This window comes from Zalophus californianus, chromosome 1, assembly GCF_009762305.2.
Source record: "Zalophus californianus isolate mZalCal1 chromosome 1, mZalCal1.pri.v2, whole genome shotgun sequence".
NCBI classification, from domain to species: domain Eukaryota; kingdom Metazoa; phylum Chordata; class Mammalia; order Carnivora; family Otariidae; genus Zalophus; species Zalophus californianus.
This window is the reverse complement of record NC_045595.1, coordinates 70,669,813-70,684,282: the sequence shown is the minus strand read 5'-3', so window position 1 is coordinate 70,684,282 and position 14,470 is coordinate 70,669,813. Positions and strand designations below refer to the sequence as shown.

At 34.8% G+C, this 14,470-nt stretch overlaps 1 protein-coding gene across 6 annotated transcripts in view; it reads right to left on the bottom strand.

Moving 5' to 3' along the window:
• The window catches only part of NKTR (natural killer cell triggering receptor), a 53,696-nt gene that overhangs the window by 24,750 nt on the left and 14,476 nt on the right, over positions 1 to 14,470 (bottom strand). For 3 of the 6 annotated variants that reach the window (XM_027583357.2, XM_027583358.2, XM_027583360.2), the window contains exons 3-6: positions 7,126 to 7,200; positions 6,302 to 6,409; positions 5,893 to 5,937; positions 4,062 to 4,149 (exon numbers count right to left, since the gene is read on the bottom strand). In XM_027583357.2, the coding sequence (XP_027439158.1) occupies positions 4,062 to 4,149; positions 5,893 to 5,937; positions 6,302 to 6,409; positions 7,126 to 7,200 (316 nt within the window). Of the gene's footprint in view, positions 1 to 4,061; positions 4,150 to 5,555; positions 5,584 to 5,892; positions 5,938 to 6,301; positions 6,410 to 7,125; positions 7,201 to 14,470 lie in introns of those variants that run through there. The other 3 variants (XM_027583359.2, XM_027583361.2, XM_027583362.2) reach the window with 3 other exon arrangements.

Below are 14,470 nucleotides of genomic sequence, written 5' to 3'. Positions count from 1 at the left end.
AGGAAGGAAAAACTAGAACCTCCCAGATTACTGACACTTACTAGCATTTCTTCTCATACAGATTCATGAATATGTGGAGGGAAAACCATTTCTGCCCAAATTTACCTCTGCTACCCCAAATCGCAGCACAGCTTTATAAACCCCTTAACACCAAACCGGTCTTCACCTCCCCTTGCTCTGCTCTGAAACGATCAGCACTTCTCTCCCACTAGGTGATCAGCCATTTCTAAGTTTGGTTAGGACATATCCTGGAACTACTTTATATTTTCCTCCCACAGTCCTATTTATACGCGTTAACACTTTCTGTTTAAAGTTTGACTTTTCCACATTATCTTGTTTTCTTAAATTTTTATAATTATCATGACCACTGACAGTGGCCAACGACAGAAGACTGTTCTCCAAAGCTCTGCAGGTCTTTCTACTCCATGGCTGTACGTAAGGTGGCACAGACCAAGTGAAGGGAGACAAGTGTACCACCACGTCAACGTTCTGTTCGCAGCTGATGAAGACTGCTGCCTAATTTAGGCAAATGAGCCTGAAGCTTCTTTGCAGCACCTTTCAGACTGATGTAAATTAGGCAATTACAACTATTTTCCTTTAGGCAAGACAATGTTTACACACAAATCATTCCACATATTCAGAAACTGGGGATCAACCTACAAAACACTTTCTTCCTTTTATGTCCACATTTTCATGCCAAAATGTTTACTTTATCTTTGAGAATGGGACAGATACTTCATAAGCCAAAAAGGAAAGACAGACTAACTCAAGGTAAATAGCCAATAAAACTAGAACCAAGGTCTCCTGATAGCTAGAATAGTAGCTCTAACCCAAGATATAGTTATTTAATACAAAGCTATAAACCACCTAATCTTTTTAATGACTACTTCATGTAATACCTTCTTTATCTTGTTGATGAATGTATAGAAAAACAATGAAAATTAGAGAATTAACAGACCGTTATTACTAGAAGCCAAAGGAAATGAAAAATGTTTCTGTGTGTCATTTTATCTTTGCATTACTTATACAAGGAAAAGGTTGGACGAGATGATCTTGAAATCCTTTTCCACTCTAAGACTTTATAATTCTATTGCTCTTATTATGGTTTCTTCCTAGTGTTTGGCTTCAACAAATAAATAATAAAAAGAACAAAAATGACTAAATACTGAGTTAACTTGGTTACTATTTTGGTTCCAGGTCTTTGAAGTCCTTCAAAAATACTTCAACATGAACAAACCATTATTTCCTCAGTGAATCATGGGGACAGTATCACTTCCTCCATGTTTCTTGAGCAGTACTATTTCAAAAAGAAATAGTAGGCCCCCCAAAGCAAAATCATTATGACTGATACAGCAGGAGATATAAGCAGTTACTGCAAAAATTACGAATGGCTTTATAGAAGAAAATCTGGTTTTTGTCATATACATGATTGTTACATCCAAAGAAAGCAATATGTGCACAATTATGTTTAATAAAAATTATGTATGCCTTAGGAAGGGGAGGTTTTAAATGCTTCAGTAATGAAGACAATAGTTACTGCACAAAGCACAAGAGTCCTCGAGAAATATTTTGCAAATACAGTAATAGCACCAAATTTACTCCTTAGGAATGACAAAGTAGTAGAATTACAATATGAACTACAAATATAATTGTGCAAGGATGTAGTAAAAGTCCTTGTTAAGCCTGTAAAACTGGACCTATCAAGGCAGTTCTTGGCGTTTTCCCACCCATTCTCACACTACCCTTTCCTGTCTGGAATGCAGAAGAGCTGTTTGAGGCGCCCCAGGAAGAGCTGTGGTGAGAGGGAGAAGCTCAGCACCACCCTCACCACCCTCACCACCCTGGGGCAGCCCACAGAGGACTCTGCCACTGCCCGCCCTCGCAGCCAGCCGCAGCTTTTAGAGTTTAGCTGGGATCACAGACACAACTTGAAGACAGTACATTATACTTTTACACTACTTCCAACTCCAAAAGGATTTGGGCTTGCAAGACAGAGATTTTCAAAGATTTTTCTTTTTATGGGCCACCATCTCCATTTCCCCTTTCTATAACAGAAAGTGTTTTGTTTAGAAAGGTGAATGTTAGTTTTATTTTATCCTTCAACCATGGGGAACCGGTACTTTCAGCCAGCACAAAACAGCACATGCCACAAAAATTTCTTAAAAAAAGATAAGAATTTTTTTTGTATGTACAAAAACACTAAATTACTTCCAAGACTACTTTTAACTGCAAAGTTATTTCTAGAAGCAAATTTCAAACTAAAAGTAGAAAATTTTCTTTCAACGTAAGTTCAGAGTGATTTTAGTGCCATCTACAGTTAATTATGAAGACAAGCTTAAAACTTTTAATCCTAATTCACGGATGTTACAATTTTCATTTGGCATTCCTTGCCAAAAATAGCAGTCCAATGTAAAATTAAACTATGTAGAAACAGCAATGGCCATAATTTTGATACTAAGCATTCCTACAAAAGACTTAAGCAAGTACTAAATAACACAGAAAACCAATTTTTTGAAGGGAGAACCTCGTCATATACTGGATGTTAATTAATGTATGTACCTGCACACCGGTTTTTACTCTTCACGTTCGATTAAACAAGCTAAATGGTATGTAACAATGGGAAGAAGCTGCTGCTACCTGATAAATTTTAATGTACTGATACAAAAAAAGGAAATCTAAAAGAAACTTTAGAGCCCTCAGATGGTAGCTTCTTGACCAATGAATTTCATTAGTTTATCATGTTCACAGTTCAGATAAGCTTAAAAATGGAAATGGGAAACCTCAATCAAAGAGTAAATAGCTTTATATTAAATTACTATAAAGGAAGTTTTTCAAGATATTTCCCACTACTTTTTTTTGGCCCTTAAGAAGGTTAAAGAAAGAAAAATACCCTAGTAGAGAAGTATTAATAACTACTGTTCTAGGGGATCAAAACATGATCTAGGAACAAATTTCGGTCTTCCTTTTTTCCTGCACGCTCCAAGCACTGTCATCTTCCATCAGCTTTCCATTTTTAGGACATTCTTAGGAACAGAATGCCCCTTATCTGAACTTTATCAGATCACGTTGGAAATCTATTTTGCAGACAAATTTAAAATGTGAGATTTATTTTACATGAATAATTTACTCCTTTAAAGACAGGGAAGCGCCATTCATACTCGTCCATTCAGAAAGATGACAAGAACTTTTTCTGGCAAACCATGAATAAAATATTTCTCCAACATATATAGTACAACTGTAGAGATTTACTTCTAATCAAAAGCATTAAACTTCATGCTACCCAATTATCTTTCCTATTTTAAATCCTGGGATTATAATATAAATAGGTTTTAGAGTAGCTTTAGATAAGAATATAACTAAAAATATGCCAAGTAAGGTTTTGGTTGTGCCTGTACGTACATGAAAAGGTGTTTTGTTTTTTTAAAAAGCAAATTTAGCATTCTGAAGTTTCCTGAGTGCCAATCTGATAAATTTTGGTGGAAATGACAGCAATATTGGTTTAATTCAATTATGCATAGAGATCTCAAGAGATTTAAGTTTTTTACAATGCTGATGCAATAGCAAAGTCACTCATCTCTGTACAGTATCAGAAAATAATGGTACCTCTCTCAAATTAGCTCAAAGAGCAACAATAAGGGAAAAAGCAACCACACAATGGTTTATTCAAAACAACTGTTCTCCAGGCCAAGGGCACATTAGTCCTAGTCTATGAACAATTTTTAAATGCTGATCAATAGTTTATGTTCCAATCTAGTTTCGGTAAACTGAGCCCCCAAATTTGTTAAGTCAAAGCCAATTTCCTTTCCTAAGATGACAACATACTTTGAAAATAACGTACATCTTCAAGTTACATCTTTTAAGTACCATTCTTCAAATGGAGGATATATGCTGAACGCTGAGGCGGTTGTTAGAGCTTACCAGTTTCTGTAACGTTAGAAATTAGTAACAAAGTCCAATTTGGCAGAATTTGAGCATTTAAACTTGGTTTAACTATACCATCTTTCTCATGAACAGCGCTTCTCTGTTTAAGAAAAGCTCATCTCTGAATTATGCCTACTCACATGAAAAACTGGGAACCATTGGTATGTTTCCCTCGATTTGCCATTGACAAAAGGAACGCTCTGTCATGTTTGAGAATAAAGTTTTCATCTGTTTGAAGAAAACACAAATTCGTCAGTCTCTAATTATAAGCCACTTTTAAAGTGTAATGTTCACAGTAATAAATAGAAAGCAAAGGATGAAATTCCTCTTCTGGTCAGTATAGATACTTGTCTGAATATTTAGAAAAAAATTTTTTTAACTAATCAAATAACAAAAGCATAAAAAGATCAAAAATACTACTTAAAGCCTTGGGGAAAAGAACATATATTTAATGCTTTATACAAACAGCCTTAGAATAGTCACTTTTAGTAGTAACATACTTTGGCTAAATGATATGTAAACTACATTATTAACTTTCAGGGAAAACCAGTAAAGAGATTTTAGAAAAATCTCTATGGTAAAGCTCACTTTCTTCAACTTTCCAATTATCTTGCTTAATGCACTATATATGGGAGAAGTTTAATAATCTTATGTGCTTAATTTCTATATGGTAAAATTATTCAACTGTATTGAAGCTAGACTATGAGAGCAAAAAACAGAAAGTTACAATTTTAGTTGTAAGGATGTATATAAGTTAAATAATGTATATAGACTCCGAATAGATAGGATCAAAAATTATCTAAGGAGGCAAGTCCCATAAAAACAAAAACTTAAAGGACAAAATATAATTTTAAGATACACAAGTATCTGCCACCACTGGAACAACCACATTAAAGTGGCCTACAACATTAGTTTCAAATTGCTACAAGCTGATAGAACCAGCTAATGATCTGCTTCCTACTGGTTCAAAGGAAAAACTGTTATAAAGATCACTCAGATTATTTTAATTCCAGCAGAAATATCTTCAAAACTAAATTTCCCTTGTAACATTCATACAAACAAATCTTTTCTTTAGAACAAACAGAAACATAGAAAACTTTAAAAAATTATTACCTTGGGAACAGGCTTCTGAAAAAGAGTAGTAATCCATTTTCCCCCAAAAGAAATATAGAAGACTATTATAACACTGAAGCTATCATGGCATTTAAATCTAGTAAGATTGGATCCCATTATAAATCTCTGCAACTGACTTTTCTAAGGCTTTTTGGGGCAAGTGCAATAGTTAGACTTATGCAAATACTACTACTGTAGGAATAAAACACAATCATATAGTTCTAGTATACAAAAGAAAACATACAAACCTCTGAGGAAGTAGGAAATACCAACTTTTATTCAAAGAAATTGCTGGTTTAGGGGGAAAAAACATAACTAGATTTTTTTCCCTGATGTAGAATAACCCATTGGGAAAAGAAAAGAGATAGAGATGCATGTATGAAATAGTATACAGAATTTTCCAATTCTTCAAGCAATATAAGAAATTCAGCCACAACCTAACCCAGGCTGTCCATAAATTTATTAGGAAGGGTGCAAGGGAACAGAATTGGAGTTTGTGTTACTGAGCTTCGTTCTCTTACCTTTTCATTTTGCAAAAGACCACATTCTCTATAAACAAAAGAATATGTTGACAGTTTTAGGCAGGAAGATAGGAGTTTTCATGTATATAGTTGCCTAACCTCCATGCTGAAAGTCATGTTTAACCATAAAGTTAGCCTTAATTAATCTTGTCAATTAAAAGTTACATTATTACAATATATTTTATCCCCAAGTTCATGCAAATAAAGTATTTTCATGCAGCATTAGTTTCATGCAAAAAGTGAACTATAAGTACACCTCTCCTCATTAAAAAGTACATGATCAAATTTGCTTTAATATCAGAACTGAAACAAAGGACCATAAAATATTAAGCCTTACCTTTAAAATATCCACCATAAATTGATTCTCCGCCTTTTCCATTACCTGCAAATAATGAGTTACATTAAATTATAATGGAAATTAAAAATATATTAATACATATAAATTACTAAAATACTATTAAAAATTATCTCCATAACCCATTTATTTCAAAAAGTAATCACACCAACAAAATTCAGGAAGAATAAAAATAATCCAAAAGTAGTTGGCATTCATTGTAAGGGAATTCACCAACTATTTATGTTATTATTAAAAGTACATAAAAACAAAATACATTCTTGCTCTACACATCTACTCACTGACCATTTAATATTTATAACATACTGTGACATAATATTTATAATGGTATAATGAGGTAACTCAAGAAACTGACTGATGGAGTTATTAAAAGTGCAACTTTTAGCTCTACCTTCGCTGAAGTCCCCACCCTGAATCATAAAGTTTTTAACCACACGATGGAATGTAGAACCTTTGTAACATAACTTCTTCCCAGTTGTTTTCCCAAGGCCTTTCTCTCCTGGAAAAAAAAAAAAAAGTGAAATTTAGCTACAAACATCTTTCCGTGGAAAGAACCATCCAATTAGTCCTTTGCGAAGTCCCTCCTGTGTGTTGGCACTGTAAGAGATACAAAACATAGGGCAATGAGGCAACAACACACAAACTAAAGTAAATATCAAGCAGCATATAAATGTTAAATTGTGTGGCATAGACTCTACATGCAACAGGAGAAAAGGATTAGAAATGGTTATCACTCCAGTAAAAGAGGGCAATCAAGGAATTGGTGCAAAAATTGTATATGTATTTAAGTGTATCTGTTATTTTAAAATAACATTATAGATGTTTTTATTTTTTTTCTACTTTTAAAAAATATTAATTCAATTAAAGATAACAAAGAACAACCACACTGTTTTGTCTATCTTCTAATCCTAAATTTCTTGTGAATCTGGAATGCTAAATTTGTTTAAAACACTGAAATTTAGAATTTATGAACTACAACGTTTAGAGATGACTTTATTACACACAGTAGTACTTTCTTTTTTACTTTTGAGACCATTTCTTTGTCCTTTCTACCCTTCAAGAAATGCTTCCCTGATTTCCTATCAGTGAAAATATTATTTTTTTAATGTGCTAAACTCGTTTTACAGCCAGTCACTTTTTACAGAAAACATCTGTTAAGCAAGATAAACTATAAGCCATGACTTCTCATTGGAAATAATTTAATAATTCATTTACCTGAGCATAGGCAAAGGAAGTTTTTGCATGTTTTTGGACATATGTCTGAGAAGAGCTGAAACATAATGCGACCAACTGAAATAAAACACATTAAAAAAAAAAGGTAAGCAAGATGATTAAATATGCCATATTTTATGTGAGAGAAATAAAGAGAATTAACAAATTGAAAGGTCCATTTTTGTAATTCAATTTTTCAAAAAACTTAACAGGAAAAAATTTAACTGAGCAGTACCAACTAACAATAATTCCACTCTATTCGTTAGTGTTAGAATTCACAGGCAGCCTAAGTGGTTTCAGCCCTAAAACTGTAGGATTTTAAGTGTCTTGTAAAGGGGCTTTACATTATTAGATCCCTTTTAGTACAGTTACCTACCGGAACACTATTAATTTGCTTTAAAATATTCTCAATAATAGTTGTCTAATCTATGCTTGAGGCCCTGCAGTGATGAGAGCACATCATATCACAAGACAGTCATCGTGGCCCGTACTGTTAGAAGAAAGTTCTTCTGTTCTCTGTATCTAGCTTTCTTTACGCAAGAACTATTTAGAGCCAACCTCCTGAATGTGCCACCCACAACAAAAACTCACATTCTATTCCCTGAGAGAGCATAAAGAGAACAGTTTATGGTTCCTAAAAAATTATAGCAAAAACACACAAAACAGACAAAAAATATACAATACACAGGAAATGATAAGGGGCAAGCCTACAAATTTGATTTAACTATGCCACAGAAAAGGGCTTCACGAACTTTTTGTTCTCAGGACTCGTTCCAAATCTTAAAAAAATCACTGAGCTTTTACAACGTGGGTTATATCTATTGCTATTTACTGTATTATAAATTAAAACTCAGAAATTTTTAAAACACAAGAATATAGAGCACACATTCTATCAGCTGTCAGAGTGGTGACATCATTACATATCGTGTAATCTCTGGAAAACTCGACTTGTGAATGAGCACAACAGACAAACTGTATTATTACAAAAGCAGTTTTGATTTTGCAGACCTCACAAAAGGTCTCAATAAAGTAAAAGATGATATTCTGATTTACAATGATATTGATTTACAATCACTTTCCTGAGTCCCCTTTCCCTTTATTCTACAGAATCTTTTCCATCATGAATGAACACTTTTATTTACTCAAAGGGAATTACAAATAAATCAAAATTAACTGTGGACCAAATACAAGTCATTTTCAGCACAGACACAAACTGATTTGATTTATCCTCTATCACTAAGAACCGAATTTATTCTTGGCCATGTCAGTCAGTTCCTCTGAGGACAAAAAGCTACAAAGCTACTACATAACAGACATCCTTAAGGGATAAAAAGTGGAATAATGGCATCATATGAGTCATTCTGTCTACAGCTTCAATGGAGCCAAATTTTAAAGCAATTTCAAAATGTTCTAGCTGATCTTTATAGCTAAAGGAATGAAGAAAGAGATAGGAAATTAGAATTTTAAAGGTATTATTTATTTTATTTGAGAGAGAGCGCACATAGGTGCTATTTTATTTTATTTTTTTAAAGATTTTATTTATTTATTCATGAGAGACAGAGAGAGAGAGAGGCAGAGGGAGAAGCAGGCTCCCCACTGAGCAGGGAGCCCGACGTGGGACTCGATCCCAGGACCCTGGGATCATGACCTGAGCCGAAGGCAGACGCTTAACCATCTGAGCCACCCAGGCGCCCCATAGGTGCTATTTTATAGAAAACAGGTACTGTTTTGAAAATATTCTGATGTATAGTCTTTAAAGAAAAAAACAAGTCCATGTGGTTCAGTAGTTTACTTATTTTCAAGTGACAGGAGGCATTAACTGTGATTACAAAACATTGAAAAGAAAAATGTAAACTACAGTTACTTAAGGAAAAGACAGAATAAATTTGCAGAAGAGAAGATTCTCTGGCTCCCAAACTGATGAAAAAAATGACTATGATAGCAACCCCATTTCCCAACTGTAAATGCCCGAAGTTTACTGTCTCCTGTAATAAGTTAACATGCTCTGTTGATGCCTCTTCAGAAACTGATGCTGCTTTTGAATGAATGAACGAATGAATAAGATCTCAGGAATATTGTTAACACTACTTATACTTGAGTAGGGTTTAGTAATCTTTGTTAATCAGTCATTATTGTCAATAATATTATCTTTTATATATACTAAGATTTCTTCCAAGGAACTACCACTGTGCCAATAAATACACTGCTCTATAACTGTAAAACTAAAATCTTAAATTGGTTTATGTTAAGCATTAGTTTGTGTAAGCATCAGTATTGTGTTTTCAGGGCAAAAAAATATATGATTAAGGACAAAAATGACAGAGCGGGAATGGCTTCTGACTTTAATCCCAACATACCAACATGCAGATCCTTAAAAAAGCCAAGACAGGGGAACAATACTGAGATTACTCAGGTAATATCAACACATTTTTAAACACTGGCTACAACCAGGAAAAGCCAAGACACACCTATTGTCATGTTGTAATCCTGATTTGGCCACTAGGTGGCAGGAATAAAATTAGCAAGTACCCAGAATCTGGATAAAATCGAACATGACCTTTCAATAATATTATTGTTTCTTGTTCTTAGAAACAGCTGCACTGCAATTACACATACCGTAGTGAAAAAAGAGACATATATCGTGGACATAAAAGATACAGTAGCTGGAAAAGTGAGCACTGGTTGGAAAAAATTTTAGGAAATGTTATACTACACAGGGCAAAGAATAGCACATATACAATTACAAGTAAGGGATGAGGATTAAGAACAAAGCTATGAACAGATCATAGTGGGTAGGCAGAGAGCAAAATCTAAGAGGAAATTAAGGAATGGGTTCACCATTTCAACAAAATCAGGCCATTTACCCATTTAACTGAGATCCTCCCCATGTCAGGTTGTCCAATAGTACATAAGACACAGTGCTTATTTTGGGGAGCTCACAGCTTCGCTGGGAACGACAGATACAAATTCTTAAACAATGTGATGAGTCATCAGTGGTATGAACAAAATACCCTTATATCCACCCCTAGGCTGACTGACGTGGTGTGAGAGCAGAGGGACAGGGCAGGGACCGTATCTGTTGTACTCACCACTCTATCCCCACTGATTTGTACAGCGTCTGGTATGTAGTAAGTACACAATAAATACTTGAACAAAAATAAGAACACTTAAAACCAAATTACTCAGAGACAGGGATTAACAAAACATAGATGAAGGGATACCTAGATATACAGATAAAAAGTATTCATTACAGACCAGGAAAAGTGATTACAAGTGGTGTAAGATCAAGACATAGCTTCATAAAAGCTATTTTCAGAGGTATAAAGGAAAAGAATCCTTCTAGCATCCAGGCAATAAAATCATGTCACCTACAGGGAAAAAGAAATTAGGCTGACTTTTGACACTTTACATTAGAAACTGAAGACAACAGAACACTGTCTACCATCTTAAAGGGACTAATATGCTGTGAACAAAGAATTCTATATATAGCAAAGGAAATACATTAATTAGATTTTATCCTGAAAAATCTATTTGAAGGGCACCTGAGTGGCTCAGCCGGTTAAATGTCTGCCTTCGGCTCAGGTCATGATCCCAGTGTCCTGGGATCGAGCCCTGCTCAGTGAGGACCCTCCTTCTCTCTCTCCCCGCTCATGCTCTCTCTCTCTCTCTCTCTCGTTCTGCACTCTCTCAAATAAATAAGATCTTTAAAAAAAATCTTATTTGAAATATAAGCCTGAGATATGACTCAAAGAACTAATGAGAAAGGCTACTGGGAAAAGAATGGCATTGAACACTAAATCCATTACAACACAGAATTAAACCTAAATAACTATAGTAATTATGGTTACAAAATATAATGTTACAGCTATTGGGAAACAAAGTATGTATTGGTAAATTCTTTTTTATTTATTTTAAGATTTATTTATTTATTTCTTTGACAGAGAGAGAGAGAGACCGCTAGAGAGGGAACACAAGCAAGGGGAGCAGGAGAGGGAGAAGCAGGCTCCTGGCTGAGCAGGGAGCCCAATGCGGGGCTCGAATCCACTGGGATCATGACCTGAGCCGAAGGCAGACGCTTAACGACTGAGCCACCCAGGCGCCCCTCTTTTTTGTTATTTTTAAAGAAGCTTCTAAAAATGTTTTTCTTTTGAATAGGCAATGTTTTCATGATCCAAAAATCCAACAGTAGAAAAAAGTAAAGAGTGAGAAGTCTTATTCCCACTTCTGTCAACAGGTCTGTCAACACTTTCATTAATTTCATGTGTATGCTTCCAGTCTTTTCGTACACACAGGCAAATATTGATATATTCTTATTTTTCTTATTTTAAAAAGATAGCATAAGTTTGCTAAGAGAGTAGATCTTAAAAGTTATTACAAGAAAAAAATGAAGATATCACATAAGGAAAAAAAATTTAACTGTATGGTAAACAAGACTTCCTGTGGTGATCATTTTGCAATATAAACACATATACTGAATCATTACGCTGCATACCTGATATATAAGATGTTGTATGTCAATTACATCTCAATTTTAAGATAAATAAAAATAAGCGGTTTCTTGGTTAAAAAAAACCACACTGTACTATACTCTGCTTTACACACTTAATGAATATATCATGAAGATACATATCACAGTACATTAAAACCAACAAGAGGGGGTGGAGTTGGTTAGAAAAAGTCCATTTCCTGATTATTTCACAGTGGGAGTCAACAGGTAAGGGAAATATGGTTTAGGAATACTTAAACATGTAATTCACCTGCAGAACTAAAAATACATTAAACATCTTTCAAATTATTGTGGCGGAGCAACCCACAGTAAAAAGATATAAAACAAAGAAAAGCAAATAGCAAGAAAACACAAATAAGATTTAAGATAAGACCAAACAGCTCTATAATTTTTTGGCACATAGAGATTTTTTCATGACAGGTCAATCAACACCCAGCTAAGGTATCCTGCAGATAAGTACCAGCAAAAACTCAAAAGAGAATTTATTGGCTCTATAGTTAGTTGACAAGGATATGGGCAGAAATCAGAGAATCAAAGAACTATAGGAACCAGGATGTCAGAGTGAGGGCAGATCTTAGAGCTACCAGTCTCAAAAGGCAAAAGGTTCTGAATACCACTTCTTTGTCCCAATCAATGCATACAGCTCTAAACATTTTCATTAATGATTAGATATATTAATCACTCAAATGAAGATTAAAAAAAGCAGTAAGCAAACCTAAGAAAAATATTTAAAAAAAGCTTTTAATGAAAGTACAAGCAGAAATTAATAAATTAGAAAACAAAATATTAATTAATTCTAATTAATAAATTAGAAAACAAAAATATTAGACTTGATAAATAAATTCTGAAGCTGGCTCTTTTGGAGGAAAAATAAAAAGGAATACCAAAATATAGGAAAGGGCGCTTGGGTGGTTCAGATGGTTAAGCGTCTGCTTCGGCTCAGGTCATGATCCCAGGGTCCTGGGATCGAGTCCGGGAGCCTGCTTCTCCCTCTGCCTCTGCCTCTCTCTCTGACTCTGATGAATAAATAAATTAAAAAAACATTTAAAAAAATATATCGGAAAAAGAATTATAAGGAAGTATGGATTACAACTCCATGCTGACAGAGACTAAAAAACAGAGCCAAGAAAGAAACTAAAATGCTGTTAAGTATCCATCCAAAACAGCGGTGTTAACTCTTCATACTGAAGTACAATGTCATCTCAACTGTTTCACAGTACAGCAAAAGATGAAAAGCTTTAACAAATTTTATGAAGCAAATTAAATTGATACCAAAGCCTAAGAAAGATGATATAAAACTTTAAAACCCTATATACTGGGGCGCCTAGGTGGCTCAGTCGGTTCAGCATCTGCTGTCGGCTCAAGTTACGATCCCAGGGTCCTGGGATGGAGCCCTACGTTGGGCTCCCTGCTCAGCAGGGAGTCTGTTTCTCCCTCTCCCCCTCTGCCCACTTCTGCTCTCTCTCTCTCTCAAGTAAATAAATAAAATCTTAAAAAAAAACAACCCTATATATCAATCTCATTTTTTAAAAGATACTATTAAATATTAGGAAATCCGGGGCGCCTGGGTGGCTCAGTTGGTTAAGCATCCGACTCTTGGGCTCCTTCCCCTGTAAGCAGGTGTGTGCGTGCGCGCTGTCTTAAAACGAATAAAATCTTAAAAAAATAAATATTAGGAAATCTACTAATTTATTGGAGAAGGAAGAACTCTATAAATATCCTAAGACAAAAAGCAAAAGACCATTTGATGAAATTAACATTCATCCCTTAACATAAACACAAAAATTCTCAGACATCCTTCAAATCAATAGCCAGCATTATGTTTAATGGTGGAACATTAGTACAGCACTAATGTCATTAAAGTAAGGAACAAGTTAAAAGTGCTTGTTAGCATCACTACTGTCTGATGCTGTTCTAGAAATTCTAGGCAATGCAGTAGACGAGAGAACCATTTGAGAAGTATATGTATCAAAGAGTAAGTTTATCATTATCTGAAAGACATAACTGTAAATCTAAATAACCTGAAAAACAAACAAATATTAACGGAGACATTAAAATTGTTAATATTTACCTTATGATCAACAAGAACTAGTAAAAAAAAAGTTAACAGTTAAAATCACATTCACAACGCCAATAAAAAAAATTCTAACTACTTAGCCATAACAGTGCAGGGCTTATAAAAATTACAAACCTTTGACAGTCATAAAGGCAACCTGAATAAAAAGAGAGGCATACCTTGTTCTTAGACAGGAAAACTCAAAATTGTAAATGTGTCCAACTTTCCCTAAAGTGACCTATAGTCATTCAATTGCAACCCCCCAAAAGTAGTGAGATTTCTAGAGGAATTTAACAAAATAATCCTGAAGGTTCTGAATGAACATGCAATGCCCCTCGCCCCCAGTACAAACTGAAAATTAAAGACGCTGTTACACTTCACCCCAATTACTTCAGTAAATACTCCTAAAGAACAAAGATAATCCCCTACCTAGCCCCAATACCATTATCACACCCTGTTAATAGTGATTAACACCACAGTCTAATACACAGTCCATATTCAAATTTACCCAATTGGCTCCACCTGCCCTTTATACCTTTTTTATTCTTTTAGAGACGAGAGAGAGCACACATGGGGATATGGCCAAAGGGAGAGGAACAGAGAGAATCCCAAGCAGACTCCCTGCTAAGCTCGGAGCCTAACATGGGGCGCAATCTCACCACCCTGAGGTCATGACCTCAGCTGAAACCAAGAGTCAGAGGCTTAACTGACTTTGCCACCAGGGCTCCCCTATACCTCTTTTTTTAAAATCCAAGAATCTAACCACAGATTATGTACTCATTTGG